The 16,151-nt window shown below is 42.3% G+C and overlaps 2 protein-coding genes across 9 annotated transcripts; one reads left to right on the forward strand and one right to left on the reverse strand.

Annotated features, from left to right (window-relative positions):
* The first annotated feature begins 1 nt into the window (after nt 1).
* Nucleotides 2-2,566, forward strand: LOC128738491 (aldo-keto reductase family 1 member B1-like). Of its 3 annotated transcripts, none has more exons than XR_008412119.1 (5): nt 2-147; nt 1,028-1,170; nt 1,228-1,920; nt 2,015-2,161; nt 2,307-2,566. XR_008412119.1 is itself a non-coding variant. In XM_053833679.1 (5 exons), the coding sequence occupies exons 1-4, from the start codon at nt 73-75 to the stop codon at nt 2,055-2,057; spliced, it is 954 nt and encodes a 317-aa protein (XP_053689654.1). In that variant the 5' UTR covers nt 2-72; the 3' UTR covers nt 2,058-2,097; nt 2,307-2,566. The 3 variants fall into 3 exon arrangements, 2 of the variants coding, with proteins under 2 accessions (XP_053689654.1, XP_053689653.1); XM_053833679.1 differs by having other exon boundaries at nt 2,015-2,097; XM_053833678.1 differs by lacking the exon at nt 2,015-2,161.
* A 9,616-nt stretch (nt 2,567-12,182) lies between these two features.
* LOC128738365 (aldo-keto reductase family 1 member B1-like) lies at nt 12,183-15,290 on the reverse strand. 6 transcript variants are annotated; one of them, XR_008412096.1, is made up of 6 exons: nt 15,135-15,290; nt 14,530-14,976; nt 13,633-13,775; nt 12,883-13,575; nt 12,636-12,791; nt 12,184-12,500 (listed from the first exon to the last, which is right to left on the reverse strand). XR_008412096.1 is itself a non-coding variant. In XM_053833419.1 (5 exons), exons 1-4 carry the CDS (start codon nt 14,596-14,598, stop codon nt 12,749-12,751), a joined length of 948 nt encoding a protein of 315 aa, XP_053689394.1. In that variant the 5' UTR covers nt 14,599-15,290; the 3' UTR covers nt 12,183-12,500; nt 12,704-12,748. The 6 variants fall into 6 exon arrangements, 2 of the variants coding, with proteins under 2 accessions (XP_053689394.1, XP_053689395.1); XR_008412095.1 differs by having other exon boundaries at nt 14,530-14,697; nt 14,810-15,290; XR_008412097.1 differs by having other exon boundaries at nt 12,183-12,500; nt 12,640-12,791; nt 14,530-15,290.
* Nucleotides 15,291-16,151: the final 861 nt, after the last annotated feature.

A 16,151-nucleotide genomic window follows, 5' to 3' on the forward strand; every position in this document is an offset into this window, starting at 1 on the left:
GTCGTGTGCGAATCGCGTCGTCGTTAGTTGTTTCCTGTTCTCCAGTACTGAAGCTTTCCCCGGTCGAAGAAGATGGCATCCAAAGTACCGCTCGTAAAGCTAAACAATGGCCAATCGATACCGATTCTCGGTCTCGGAACGTGGGGCGTAAGTAGAAGGGTGGAGAAATCCATCACACAGTGTCTGCCTGGCCAGTAAAAAACATCCCGGTTCTGACGTGATAGGTAGTGATAGCAATTTCGTATCATTTCTGGAATAATCTTGTGTTTACTTGTCTGTCGGAATAAATTACATAATTATATTCCCTTGTTTGGAAGGCTTATTTGCTTGCTTGCTTGCTTGTAGGGCTTTCGGCCGCCGGCCGATTTTACTCGAGCCCGTGACGGTGCAATTTCATTGGCAATGTTTTACAACATGTCAGTTTGCATTATTGATAACAATCGTTCACTGCCGGTTTGTATTGTGTTGGTGCAGTGCCAGCTGTGCTAGCTGTATTCTATTGCAACAGCTAGTTGGACGATTAGGGGAATAAGCCATTTCGTTTGCAGCTGACATTAGATGAATTAAATATATCGGGTCTGTGATCAAACTACATTCGTTTGTTATGCTAATTGAATTCATGTCGTCAAACTGATTATTTCCAGCGAGAATAACGAACAAAGAAAATGTTTTAATCAAGGCCAAAAAAGAAATGAATTCCGGACCAGAGCAACTTAACCTCTACTTACATTTTATCTGCAAAAAATAAAATAGAATAACATCAACATAGAAAACTCTGCATTTTCAATCTTACTATTATTGATAACAACGAAACTAGTACAGTAATATCTCTTTACTTACAATCTGGTTGGATGATTTTCCCTTAACCATCGTTAGAATGATTGCAGTAACACGATAGTATTTGCGGCCAAGCCTACATTATGAAATGCCATGAAGTGGGTCACGATAAAGAAATTGCTATCAACCTGTCACCGGGTCTCTTACGGTTACGAACGATAAGCCTCATCCTGATATATGTCTGTTCCAGTCTCCACCGGGAGAAGTAGCACAAGCAGTCAAGGATGCAATCGACATCGGTTATCGTCACATTGATGGCGCCCATGTTTACCAGAACGAGCACGAAGTAGGCGAGGGTGTCAACGCTAAGATCAAGGAAGGCGTTGTCAAGCGGTTCGAGTTTTCCACATTTTAATGTTTATTTTAACTTCATTCCTATTGATTTTCCAGTGAGGATCTGTTTATCACTAGTAAACTGTGGAACACGTTCCACCGACCGGAGCTGGTCGAGGGAGCCTGCCGAACGACGCTGAAAAATCTCGGTTTGAGCTACGTAGATCTGTACCTGATCCATTGGCCGATGGGATACAAGGAAGGCGACCAGCTGTTCCCTACTGATGAAAACGGGAAAACGGCCTATTCCGATGTTGACTTTGTAGATACGTACAAAGCGATGGAAAAACTAGTCGAGCTGGGCTTGGCGAAGAGTATTGGCATTTCGAACTGCAACTCTAAACAGGTGGAGCGCATTCTTGCCATTGCCAAGATCAAGCCGGTCGTAAATCAGATCGAATGCCATCCCTACCTAGCGCAAACCAAGCTATCGCCTTTCTGTACTAGCCGAGGTATCGTAATCACGGCGTACAGCCCGCTGGGATCACCGAACCGTCCCTGGGCTAAGCCCGACGATCCCCAATTGATGGAGGATCCTAAGATCGTGACCATCGCTAAGAAATACGGCAAAACTTCGGCCCAGATTCTGATTCGCTACCAGATTCAGCGAGGCCATGTCGTTATTCCGAAATCGGTCAACAAATCTCGCATTCAATCCAACTTTGAAGTGTTTGATTTTGAGCTAACCGAAGATGATATAAAACTGATAACGTCGTTCGACTGCAACGGACGTCTGGTGCCTATTTCGAGGTGAGTTTTCTTCTAAATGAGTTTTTTTTTTTCAAACCAAAAGATTAGTTTCCTAAGAGTCATGCCTATCTAATCAAATTCTGTGTCGTCGTAGCGCTGATACAAGTCCACACTACCCGTTTCATGAAGATTTCTAAGACCGTATAGAAGAGCAAAACGGCAGCCGCCTCGAAGCACGTGAATATTGATTCTTGTTCCACTGACTGATTTGTTACTTGAATCCATGCTCGCTTATCTTCCCGTGTGTAATTAATTGCCTGATTTTAGTAGCTCTTAGACACTCCCAATCTAATTAATTATAATCGTTCGGTTCAACTGTTTTCCCTTAGCAATAGTAATTAGCAATTCATACTCAACGATTAATATCTTATCAAAATGTATTTCAGTGCTGCTGGTCATCCTTACCATCCGTTCGAAAATGACGAGTTTTAAATATTGGACTAGACATCTATCGTAATCACCAACTCCTGAGAATACTGGATATGATTCATATTATCACTATAATACTGCATTTATGATTGAGTATGTCCTACAAAAACCATACTCACATACGCACATGCACATAATTGGTAGTGAAACCGTGCGTGCACCTAATTCAAGTATATGTACTACAATGCTTTAAATAAATGTTAAAACATTCCTTTGAATGAAGGTTTCGAATAGTGTTTATTTATTTATTATCGTTTGATTAGCAAACAAAAATAATTGTTTATAACGATAATCTTTCAAATACACGAAGAAAATAGTGGAAGAAAGAAATGAAACATAGGTGCTTTACAGTATTCCCAGAACGGGACAAGACGTGAAAGGGAAAGAGTGAAAATTAGATAAGGGGAAGGTCATTGAACTTACTTAAGTGGCTTGCAGTGGCTGCGCTCCTCTTGTCCTTACCGGATCTGGCATTCTTGTAACATGCGCTGCCCATCGCATCCGAACACAGCACTGTGTACCATCCATCGTACATTGAATCACTTTGTTGAGCCTCCTGGGGATGCTGTTCTCGTCTATTGTTTTCTATAGCTCTTTCCGGTCGATGGTGTCAGATGCGGCTTTGAAGTCAACGAACAAATGGTGCTGAATTCTGTATTCACATCTAAAATTAAATAAAAAGAAGAAAACGTATCCAATTTAGTTCTACTATGTATATTTTATTCTCGACAGATACGACGCCTACGACTTGCAGGCTTCCTCAGTGTCTGTTTTCGAACTAAATTAACCAAAGTAATTTTACAGTGTCTGACGCCTTCCTCCAGGTGGAAATCGACGCAGATAGCCGTGACCTTCTTGCCATCAATACCCATCGAGGATTGTACCGTTAAAACCGCCTACCGCCAGGAGCCATGCTGGCTGGTCACCCGGGAACTTCTGGTTTTCTTGTTAATGTGGTTGTTGGCGGAAAAGACGTTCAAGAGCATTGGACTAACCTTCGTGCGGTGCTGGAGTGGATACAAGAATGTTGCTTTACCATTCGACCTGAGAAGTGCACCGCTTCCAAGTGCTTCCCACCGATATTTCCGGTATTCACTCTTCCCTCGGGGCGGTTAACTACTACGGGAAATTCGTTCCTAGGATGAGAACTCTTCGGTACCCGTTGGATGAGCTGCTCAAGGCTGACACCGAATTCCGTTGGTCAACAGATCATATTCGCGGTGAGAAAGTTCCACCGAATGCTGTTTGGCCGGCAATTCCATCTGCAGACCGACCATGCACCGGTTACCTCTGATACCATTAATACCCTTCCTTTGAGTTTCAGGACCGTACAAAAAGCTACTCAATCCGATTCCGTCACCAAGAAAGCGTGCCGTTATCTGGACGATGGTTGGCCAGCATCGAAGTAAATTTCTGATCCTGAGCTGAAACGTTTCTGCGTACGTCATGACCAAGGCTCTCCAAGCCTCACCACTGTCCAAAGCTGCATCCTATTCGACGAGCGTCTGATCATTCCTTCGATGCATCGTCGGCGCTGCCTGCAGCAGTTTCACCATGATCACCCTGACATCCAACGGATGAAAGTAATTGCCAGGTCCACTGGGTCTACCGGCCTTCCTTGAACAACGAAATCGTCGACTACATCAAATCATTCTAACATTGCGGCACCGAAGTGTGCTCCGGTTCCGTGGCCAAAAGCTAGCGGGCCATGGGAACACGTCCACATAGACTGTGCAGGATCCATCTTTGGAGAATACTACCTTGTCATCGTGAATTTTTATTAAAAATGGTCCGAATTCTTCGAAACTCGTAGTACGACAAGCGAAGCAACAATCGAAATCCTGACAAACGTATTCGCTCGGTTTGGCAACCCAGCAACGCTGGTCAGCGAAAATGGGCCGCAGCTTACGTTTGGGAAGTTTGGGGATCCATCGAGCATTTAAAAAATCCAGGAGGGAAGTGGCACAATACGTGAAGCACTCAACACCTTACTGAGCACCTACCGAACTAATCCTTTCCTATTCTTTCTGCTTTAGACGGTAAGTCACCAGTGGAAGTCATGCTCGGTCGTCGAATCCGAACATGTCTGGAATTACTTCATTCGCCGTCTGACCGCTCGGACCACAACTAACCGCGGTATTGAACGCCGCGCTCCTTCATGGCAAGTTGAACGTATGTCATGGAAACGCCCAGAGTTTATGTGCCAGAAAGTGTGCAAAGTTGGACGAAATCAAGGATCTCCTACGTGATTCCAAGGTCTCGGTTGCCAGTTTTTCTGAATCCTGACTTTCGGCGAGAAACAGCGATCGTAGCATCGCCATCCCTGGATTTAACGTTGTTCGAAACGACCGCGTTTATCGTCGTGGTGGTGGGATTGTAATTTATTACAAGCAACACCTACCTTGCACCACGGTTTTCAGTACCCCCCAGCTAGCATTTTCATGTGTTTAAAAAAGGGAAAAATCAGCATTACGTACAGATATACATGCTAAATAAATCGTCTTTCATGCGCAAAATTGGCATATCCGTACTATTTTGGAGGCGATATACGTGATTACGAATAATTTTGAGCGTTACGACTGTATAAGTATTTATATAAGATAATATCCGATTAAGCGCGAGTCGCTCCGTACTACTCTACGATTTTGTGCTGAAAATCGAATGCATGTCAGTCATTATCATTATATACGACAGAAAATCAACTTGATCCCACTTTATCCAGCTTTAGTTACGATTTCGAGTTTCTTAGGAGATATTTACGATAGTTTTCGTACATTGATATACGAGTTGGTGCTAGCTGGGCCATTTGTCGGTCGCGTCAGAAGACAAAACTGAGTGCCTGGCGGTTGAATTTCGACTAGGTAACGAAAATATCCTCGTCGTAGTCGTGTATAATCCCCCGGAGAACGATTGTTCTGGTCTCCTCGGCGAAAAATTAGCCGATTTTGCTGCGCGTTACGAAAATATTTTACTTATTGGGGCCTTTAACATCGATTTGTCCCAGCCAAGTCAGAGACAGGCGCAATTCCAATCAACGCTAGAGAGCTTTGCAATGTCTTCTATCGGTGAAGAGCCAACGTTTTTTCATAGAGATGGTTGCTCGCAGCTGGATTTGTTTGTTACAAGTTGTAGTGATAGAGTTTTGCGTTTCAACCAAGTAGGTTTCCCTGGGCTATCGCAGCATGACCTCATCTTTGGTCCTCTGGATTTTGACGCAAGACCAGTTCGAAGGATCGACACGTATCGTGACTACGTCAATTTCAACGCACAAATACTGCAGAACGCTATTCTTTCCGTCCCTTGGAATGTTTTCTATGCGATCCACGATACAAACGAGCTGGTTAGTTTCTTCAATTCTCATGTAAAACAGACTCATGATGATTGTATTCCGCTTCGCATGTGCAAGACCCGCAAATCATCCAATTTGTGGTACAACAGTGACATTCGGAAGGCCATGTTGGAACATGATTTGGCGTACGCAGACTGGATCAGGGCACCGAGAATAACCAAGAATGAAGCGCGTCGACGATATACTGTTCTGGTAGCGATGGCAAAAACGCGCCATTTAAACCAACTGTTAGACGACCGGATCCCGTCTGATGTTCCCTGGAAAAAAGTGTTGGAGTGGGTAAAAATTAATCGGCAGATGTGTGCGAGTACCATCCCGATGAAATGAATCGTACGTTCTTGTCGAGTTGAAGTGTCGAGATGAAGTGAATCGTACATTCAAAACGACGAAAACAGGGAACGAAGAAGACCGATGCCAGACGTGCCCTACAGCTTTTCCTTCCGTCCAGTGCAGTCCTGGGAAGTGGTGAACGCAATATGCAATATTACATCGAATGCAACCGGTCTGGATGGTTTGCCTATCAAATTCGTAAAAATAATTCTGCCTTTGGTAGTTCAGCAGTGGTTGGAGAATTCGCGAAAAAGTGATCATTTGAATCGATGAACATCCCTCATGAACATACACTATTCGCCTGAATCGCCGATAATGCACGCATCAGCTTTGAATTTTATCACGAACAGAACCTCAATGTGAACATCAGAATTCGTTCAAAAATTGAATATTGAACATTGAGTGTGCTCGATTTTTCGGATATAGAATGCCCGGGACGTCGGAAAGTATTCAAAATAATATTACCATGAAAAAGGAATAGTTTAAAGTAGTGTTAGTGGCTTTACAAGCACCAAAAAGCGTCAATTCGCACTTTTGCGTTGCTCACGATATTCGTATATTCAGCGATGCTACGAAGCGTGAGTGTATGTTGCTCATTGTTATAGGTGAACTGAACCACTCGCGTAGCTGTTTTATCATGATAAAAACCGTTTGCCGATGCTCGGCGTATCTATTCATTTTGCGAGTTTTCCAACCTCTGTAGTTCAGCATATTACGTACATGTTCAACCGCATCATCGAAACATCCTCCTTTCCCACGTGCTGGAAACACGCCAAGATATTGCCACTACGAAAAAAGCCGCTTTTTTAAATGCTCTGTCCAACCTAAGACCTAACAGTATTCTATGTGCCCTGTCAAAGGTGTTTGAAAAACTTCTGGAGCAACAAATGTCTACGTTTATCAGGGAGGCTGGTTTACGTAAATGGCAAACGGCAGCGGTTCGCGTTTTCGATGATATAGCAAAAACGATCGACAGGAAAGGTTCAGCCATATTGCTACTACTGGATTTTTCTAAAGCTTTCGACACCATCCATCTTCTTAAACTTTGTTCGAAGCTGGAAACTCAGTTTAACTTTGCCGTTTCTGCTGTTAACCTAGTAGAGTCGTATCTGAAGGAACGAGCCCAAACCGTGTTCTGTGGAGATCAGCAATCCGAAGTGGGGTTTTCAACATCTAGAGTTCCCCAAGGCTCAGTACTCGGACCTCTGCTTTTTTGTTGTTATGTCAACGATTTACCCTCCGTATTAAGATGTTGCTCAATACAGATGTATGCGGATGACGTTCAGCTGTATATCCGCCGCCTTGGTCCCTGTTCTCATGAATTGATTAGGATGGTGAACGAAGATCTAGCGAGAATAATGGAATGGTCTCAACGTGACCAGTTGTTCGTCAACCAATCGAAGAGTACAGCAATGTTTTTGAATAGTCGCCGTAGAAACACAGATCAGACCAACTTTTTACCTTCTGTCACTATGGACGGGCAAACTATTGAGTCGACAGAGTGTGCGAAGAATCTTGGATTCATTTTCCAGACGGATCTAAAATGGGACAGCCTAGTAAATCAGCAATGCGGGAAAATCTATGCAAGCCTTCGAACGCTCTACGGTTCTGCTTCTGCTGCTCCAACCAGCACACGCCTGAAATTGTTCAAAGCGTTGATTTTACCCCACTTCACATTTGGCGAACTACTGCACGTTAAACCAAGTGCGGGCTCCATAGACAGGCTAAAAGTCGCGCTGAACTCATGTGTACGTTTTGTTTACGGGTTGACCCGCTTCGCGCATGTAACTCAACTGCAGGAAAACCTGATCGGATGCCCACTTGAGAATTTCTACGCGCACCGCTCATGTGTGTTCCTACGCAAGCTGATCAGAACGCAATCTCCGCCAGTCCAGTACTCTTTGAGAAAATGTTGCCATCCCAAGGGCGTCGACTACAGAACCTGATAGTTCCTCCCAACAACTCGACTAGCTACTCAAGCTCACTGTTCGTTAGAGGTGTGATAAACTATAACACAATACCCCCGATTGTTAAACGCTCAACTTCTGAAACAGTTTTTAAGAGGGGCTGCCTCGATTATTGGAATCGCAATTAATGTTAGCAGTTAAATTTTTTGTTAGAGTTAAGTTTTTGATGTACAATACTAAGACATCCGCAGGTAGCAAATTTGAAAAAGGGTTACCTTTACGCTACTGGGTAAAATAAATAAATACTAAAATAACCGTTGAAGTTTATCAAACAACGCTACCAACGAGGTGACCTTGTCTTTGCTAAAAACTATATGCACACAACAACTGGCACTGGGCACCTTGAGTTGTGCTGGAAAAGGTTGATGCAGTCATGTACAACGTCTGGGTTAACAACCGGAAGCTAGTGCGGTCGCATATCAATCAGCTCAAGGATCGTGCCGCAGCTGATCACCATGCTAAGGCTGCCACACCTGATCGCAAGAAGCTTCGACAGCTTCGCTGTCATCTCGTCGACGCTGTCACAGTCACAGCAGAAGTGAACAAACTACAATATCGCGACCACGCGTTTTCTATTGTATAGTCATTTTACTACATTAAAACACGTTCAATTTGTGATATTTGCTGCGGTTCGCGTTTGACTACCTTCTAATCCGAAATGGCCACCTCGGACTCGCGCGGCCGTAAAATTCTGTATCCCAAATTCTAACAATTAGCCGGTGCATACAAACGGCTAGCTTTTCTGGTCACATCATTGTTCTTTAGCCGCAAGACGGCTTCCTTAACTTCGCTTATCGTTGGAGCCCTCACCTCTTCCCCGTTTGTTGCAACGTCGAACGCTTTCCCTGCCGGTATGGTTCTCCGCCTGCCTGGGTGCCATTCAGGTGTTCATCGGAATGCTGCTTCCATCTATCGGTCCGTCAGAATACTACCGTTCTTATCCCGACACACTTCGGCTCGCGGCACAAAGCTTTGCGTGAACCGTTCAGTTTCTGGTAGAACTTTCGCTTTTCCTGAGAACGATGCAGCCACTCTAACCCTGCATATTTCTGCTCTTCTAGGTAGCGCTTTTTCACCCGAAAGATTTGGTTTCGCTGCATCTTCTTCTGTTGGTGTCTTTCTACGTTCTGACGTGTGGCACTGCGCATCCTAGCCGTCCACGCAGCGTTCTCCTCATCCATCATCCTCTTACATTCATCGTCAAACCAATCGTGAAACCGCTGATTCCGGGCCACATGCCCAAAAGCGCTCTCCGCTACACCGCTGATGGCTGTTTTGATGGTGTTCCAACAGTCCTCGATCCAGAGACTATAGATTACAGACCTAAGCATTGAAATCCCCGATGACGCTCTTGATATCTTGCTTTGGGTAGCGGTAGTATTCACTCTCCAACTGCGCGTAGAATTTATCCTTTGCCATCATCAGTACTTCGAGAATTGATTGGCCCCCACCCAATCACCCGTTTCCGCATGTCTATGAATCACTATGAAAGCTGTATCCAGCTCATGTGTGTTGCCACAGCTTTGGTAGATAATCCCGCCCGCCCGACACAACATCTCTCAAAGAATCGAATGCTTGGTGACAAAAAGCAAAAACTCTCCTTCCCCTATCATACCACGCAACTATCGCGAACTATATCGATATCAAGAAATTGTTTTTTTTTGTAATTCCTCTTTGTTAAAAAAAACGAAACACAGATAGTGCGAAACAGCTTTTCAGGCGATTCTTCTTGGTGAGCTGTATTGTATTGCTCAACCTAAAACACTAAAATTAAGTAGTATTTGTGTCGAAAAGCACGACATTTGATACTAATAGGTATAACGTGCGGCGATTATAACAAAATATCCGAAGAAATACTAGGCACTTATGGACGTTACTGTTAACACGAAGCGGAAAGAAACTGGACTCCCGTCCACGGTACAACTTAATGGAGCATCCGCTAGAACGCCTCATGAAAAGTTCAGTACATTTTGCAAGTGTATTCAATAATGTTACGATCAGTGATACGCAAATCCAGCAAGCTTTAAGCGATGTTCCATTGGACATACTAAGCGTGAATATTTTGACGATAAGTGAGCACTCTGTCTCGTCCGCTATTAGAAGCGTCAAGTCCTCTTTTTCGCCTGGACCTGGCATAATTCCTACAGGTATTTTAAAACAGTGCTCCGATTACCTGGTATCTTCATTGACCTGCAGCATGTTTAATTTGTCGGTGTACGTAATTAGTATGAACGCCAAAGCGCAAGTGAATACAGTTTATACTGATTTGAAAGCCGCTTTTGATACCGTGAATCATACTATTCTTTTGAGCAAGTTGTAGAAACTTGGATGTACCACAAGATTGTGCAAATCACGAGGTCTATGCTACTGAGGACGACAACCCCACGTCGCTTCGCCCATGATGTGAGTTAAAAATCCTATCTCCTGTTCTACCTTATTCAGTTTGACTCCGGAAATTACGGAAATTTCAACTAGTCGAAAAATCGTCCAAATCGTCATAAAATTACTTGAATTTACATAAAAGAATACTTTTACAAGTAATTTGTTCACAAGTGACCTAAAATTTGTTCCAAAACTTAGAAAAACTGCCTAAGTTACTGATATGCGTTTATTTGTGCTTGAATAAGCAAGAATAAACGCATAACAGTCACTGGCACAGCATGCCTTGATCCTTTCGTTGTCGGTGACTCGGCAGTATTTTCAAGACCAAGTGTCATTGTTGTTTTGATAATTCACGCGCTTGTTCAACTCGATTGTTCAAAATGTCTTTTTTGACTCAAATCTCTTCCTGGCCTTTTCTCCTTTTTATTGTAACTTGTTATCTTGAGTTTATAATGAGGTCGCATGATGGGGTTTGTTTGACTCAGAAGCTGGTCGCTTTCCTGTGTGTCCGGAACACTCCCAGAACGTGACCGAGTATGACCAATGTGATCCTGGACACTATATGTGACAACAAATGAACTATTTCAAACTAGTTTTGCAATTTCGGGTACTGAATTAGAGATGTCACATGTTGTATTTTAGTTAAATTCAGAATCTGATCCCCGTAGAGGTATCTGGAACATTCACGGACATGTTTAGATGTGGTCAATGACGTCTTGAGCACTTTATACGACTACCAATAGCCTAGATTAGCAAATCCGTGTACTTATAAGTGTCACATGATGGGTCTGTTGTGATCCAAGATGCTTCTATGTTCAAGTCCCATATAATCCGGAGCTTGCTCCCACTGTAACTTCGGAATCGTACATCTGATCTAAATTCTCCTCAACAGTGTTCTTCTAGGCCATAAAATCTTCCGTTTGGTAGTTGCTGCAGTTGAATCGGTCCAGGCATTCCCAAAAACAGATGCTTACTGATATATTTTTACTACTGTGACTGTTATGCGTTTATTTGTAATATGGGACTGACATAGTTTGATATTTTTTTCAACATCTTGGGAACAAACATAACTTTTTTGTTTGCAATATTGAAAGAACAGTTAATTTAAAGATGATTTCCAGGCTTATCTAAAAAGTGGTGAAAAGTCAGATGGGACTGTTATGCATTTATGGGCAGTATAGACTTGTTTGATAAAAATTATTTGAATCAAACAAATTACAATTCAATTAAGAAAAATTTCGCTAAGTACTGTTTATTGGTGGCGTAATGTATTACGAAAAGAGTTGTGAAAATTGCAAAAATACGCCTAAAATTGATTGATTATTGTTATAAGGCCATTGCAAATAATTACAAAAGTTTTTGTCATCCCCCCCTTTGGAAACTGGCTTGAAAAATCGAGGGGCAAAAAAATAATTTGTAGGATATGAGTTATTTTTTTTTATAAAATCAATTGTCTGTGGGTTCTACAGCCTGAAAACTCGAAAAATGAGTGTACGACTTGAGTTAATGCCTCTAGCACGAAACAGAAATGAAAATTCGAACAACGGAATTTCCGAAAATCGGCCGAAAATTTTTTTTTTCGTTTTTGTCTTTTTTTGTAGATTTTTGCATGGAAAATTATAACGTATATATTAAAAGCAAGAATAGATTTGGTTTTCACGTTTAAACTTTAAGTAAAAATGCCTCAAATCAATTTTTTTTTTTGCTCGATTAAAAAAATCTCTTTGTTTTTTTTCATCCCCCCCCCCCCTTCAGGAAGGACCGGAAGGACAAAAACTTTATAAAATATTTGTAATGGCCTAAATGGGAATTCGACATTTATAAAAGAACAAAAAGTATGTAAACTCGACATTTCTGATCCGAGAAATGAACAATTCTTAGACTTAAAGCTAAATGAATCAATACCATTATCCTAACTATCTTCTTTCCAAAAAGTAATTTAACATTTATTTAAAGCATATCAGTTCATACTTCAGTAATTCAGTTGGGTGCACGCACGGTTTCACTATCAATTGTGTGTTTGTGCGTGTGTGAGTACGGTTTAGTGTGATTTCTTCAATCATGTCCGGGCCAATATTTAAAACTCGTCATTTTCGAACGGATGGTAAGGATGACCAGCAGCACTGAAATACAATTTGATAGTGTTTCAATCATTTTGCACATCGCTACTATTGCTAAGGGAAAACAGTTGAATTAAACGATTATAATTAATGAGATTGGGAGTGTCTAAGAGCTACTAAAATCAGGCAATTAATTACACACGGGAAAATAAGCGAGCTTGGATTCAAGTAACAAATCAGTGGTACAACAATCAATATTCACGTGCTTCGTAGAGCTCCATGGAGGTTGTCTTCTTCTCTTCAATACGGTTTTAGAAATCTTCATGAAACGGGTAGTGTGGACTTGTCTCAGAGCTACAACGACACCAAAATTAATTAGATTGGCATGACTTTCAGAAAACTAATCTTTTTGATTTATAAAAAAAATGTTTAAACAAAAACTTACTTCGAAAGAGGCACCAGACGTCCGTTGCAGTCGAACGACGTTATCAGCTTCATATCATCTTCGGTTAGCTCAAAATCAAACACTTCAAAGTTGGACTGGATGCGAGATTTGTTGACCGATTTCGGAATAACGACATGGCCTCGCTGAATCTGGTAGCGGATCAGGATCTGGGCCGAAGTTTTACCGTATTTCTTAGCGATGGCCACGATCTTAGGATCCTCCATCAATTGCGGATCGTCGGGCTTAGCCCAGGGACGGTTCGGTGATCCTAGCGGGCTGTAAGCCGTAATGACAATGCCCCGGCTAGTACAGAAAGGCGACAACTTGGTTTGCACTAGGTAGGGATGGCACTCGATCTGATTTGTGACCGGTTTGATCTTAGCAATGGAAAGAATACGCTCTACCTGCTTAGAATTGAAATTCGAAATGCCAATACTCTTGGCCAAGCCCAGCTCGACTAGCTTCTCCATCGCTTTGTACGTATCTACAAAGTCGATATCGGAATAGATCAGTTTCCCGTTTTCATCAGTCGGGAACAGCTGGTCGCCTTCCTTGTATCCCATCGGCCAATGGATCAGGTACAGATCTACGTAGCTCAAACCGAGATTTTTCAGCGTAGTTCGGCAGGCTCCCTCGACCAGCTCCGGTCGGTGGAACGTGTTCCACAGTTTGCTAGTGATAAACATATCCTCACTGGAAAATCAAATGGATTGAAATTAAAATAAACATTAAAAAGTGGAAAACTCGAACCGCTTGACAACGCCTTCCTTGATCTTAGCGTTGACACCTTCGCCTACTTCGTGCTCGTTCTGGTAAGCATATGCACAGTCAATATGACGATAACCGATGTCAATTGCATCCTTGACGGCTTGTGCTACTTCTCCCGGGGGAGACTGGAACATAATAAATGTATCAGATGAAGCTTATCCTTTGTAAGACACCCGGTGACCCAGTGACAGGTTGATAGCAATTTCTATATCGTGTATCACTTCATGTCATTTCATAATGAACTATGAAATTAAATTACTTAAAAAAGTGGAGACTATCTCGACCTTGATGCAAACATTTTCTGTGTGCGTTATTCTCTGTCTCTCTGCGAACACTCAGTTTGACGACATGAGCTCAAATAGCATAACAAACGAATGTAGTTTGATCAGAGACCCGATATGTTTAATTCATCTAATGTAAGCCTACGCTGCAAACGAAATGCTTCATTTCCCTAATCACCTAGCTGGGTGTGCTGTTGCAATGGAATGCAGCTAACACAACTGGCACTGCACCAATACAATACAAACCCGGGAACCATCACCACTCGACTGCTGCTGCTCGACTATCATTCTAATAAAAAAAAAATTATCAATAATGCAAACTGACATGTTATAAAACATTGTCAATTAAATTGCATCATCACGGGCTCGAGTAAAATCGGCCGGCGGCCGAAAGCCCTACAAGCAAGCAAGCATACAAGATACAAGCCTTTCAAGCAAGGACCTGTAATTATGTAATTTATTCCGACAAGTAAACACAAGATTATTCCGGAAATGATACGAAATTGCTATCACCATTGGACCATTCACCACACATCAGAACCGGGATGTTTTTCACTGGCAGGCAGAGTGTGATGGAGTTTTCCACCCTTCTACTTACGCCCCACGTTCCGAGACCGAGAATCGGAATCGATTGGCCATTGTTTAGCTGTAGTTTGGTGGATGCCATTTTCTTCGTCCGGAAAAGCTTGCTTGAGTACTGAACAGGAAACAACTAACGACGACGCGATTCGCACACGACTGACTGATAGTTAGTAGCCGATGGATACTATTTTTAAGTGAACGTTTAATTTTGTAGTATACTTTAATACACGCATTGCCTAGTAGTATATGCAGCGGCTAGTGTTCGTAAACAGAATGTTTGTTTTTTATTCGCTTACCTACTAGTGAACGCGTATAAAGCTTCTGTCAGAAAATGCATTCGTAAATTGTATTGGGCGATCACACAGCAGCCAATGTCAATTATCTCATATCTGCGTTCCCAAGTAACAATGTGAGTTTTATTTCACTATTATCATGGACTCATGATCGATTTTGGTTATAAAAGCTATCATAAGAGTTTAATAAAACCCAAATTGTTACTTGGGTTGCTACGTAACTAGCGTTGTTTGGTAATAACAATCAACCGGCAAGCGCAACATGATAACACATCCCACCAGGGATGGCACGATCACTTTGACTCAATCCACATTCATTTGATGGTACCGTCTCAGCCAAACAAAATGTGACAAAGTTATATATGGGACATTTGTATAACTAGTTATTATCTACAATTTTGCTAAATAAAGTTCACTTGAATGTTCACTTGGCTACTAATGAGCTACTAGCATTGTAGCACCGTAAATACAAAAGATATTGTAGAGAAACACGAGTTGTTAACGCAGTGACGGTTTATTAGCAAAGAGTTAGACTCACACCAGAGCTAGTCGTATTTATAGTAAACGTATAAATCAAAGGTTGCTAAGTTTACAAAACTAATGTTGGGTCTGTATTTCAACACCCCCTCTCAGACCTAGCGCTACACGGTGTTTGTTAAAGATATTTGCGGGAAGCGCTTTTGTAAACACATCAGCAAGCTGTTTCTGAGTAGGAACAAACTCTATCGATATAGAACCATTCTGGACACACTCGCGAATATAGTTGTAACGTATATCCAAATGCTTCATTCATTTTTGATCTCGTGGTTCGGTTGCAATATAAATACACGATTGATTGTCTTCGAAGATAACCGTGGGAGATTCTAAAACGACATTAAATTCGGATAACAAATTCCTCAACCAAATTGCCTCGCATGCTGCTTGACTGATGGATATGTATTCAGCCTCTGTAGAACTCAACGATACACTGGTCTGCTTCCTTGTCGTCCACGAAACCGTATTTCCGAAGACCTGGAACAAACAACCGGATGTCGACCGTCGATCGTTCACGTCGCTTCCCTAGTCAGCATCAGCAAATCCAGCAAGTGGTGAAACGGCATCCCTTTGCTGATAAGTCAGAGAGTAGTTTCTGGTTCCTTGCAGATAGCGTAACACACATTTGAGATGAGTCCAATGAAGATCCGACGCACCACCTTGAAAACGACTGAGAATATTCACCGCACTACTGATGTCCGGCCGAGTTGACAGTATCAAGTACGTCAGACACCCAACAAGTTCACGATAAGGATGACATGTTGGCGATTCGTTTTCCTCAAGCTTCTTCAATTTCAAATTTACTTCCATC

This window comes from Sabethes cyaneus, chromosome 2 (genome assembly GCF_943734655.1).
Source record: "Sabethes cyaneus chromosome 2, idSabCyanKW18_F2, whole genome shotgun sequence".
NCBI classification, from domain to species: domain Eukaryota; kingdom Metazoa; phylum Arthropoda; class Insecta; order Diptera; family Culicidae; genus Sabethes; species Sabethes cyaneus.

Coding starts and splice junctions, on each gene's coding strand:
- LOC128738491 (XM_053833678.1), top strand. CDS start 73: ATGGCATCCAAAGTACCGCTCGTAAAGCTAAACAATGGCCAATCGATA. Junction 148..1,027: donor TCGGTCTCGGAACGTGGGGC/GTAAGTAGAAGG, acceptor TGTCTGTTCCAG/TCTCCACCGGGAGAAGTAGC. Junction 1,171..1,227: donor AAGGAAGGCGTTGTCAAGCG/GTTCGAGTTTTC, acceptor TTGATTTTCCAG/TGAGGATCTGTTTATCACTA.
- LOC128738365 (XM_053833419.1), bottom strand. CDS start 14,598: ATGGCATCCACCAAACTACAGCTAAACAATGGCCAATCGATTCCGATT. Junction 13,776..14,529: donor TCGGTCTCGGAACGTGGGGC/GTAAGTAGAAGG, acceptor ATTATGTTCCAG/TCTCCCCCGGGAGAAGTAGC. Junction 12,792..12,882: donor CGTCTGGTGCCTCTTTCGAA/GTAAGTTTTTGT, acceptor GTGTCGTTGTAG/CTCTGAGACAAGTCCACACT.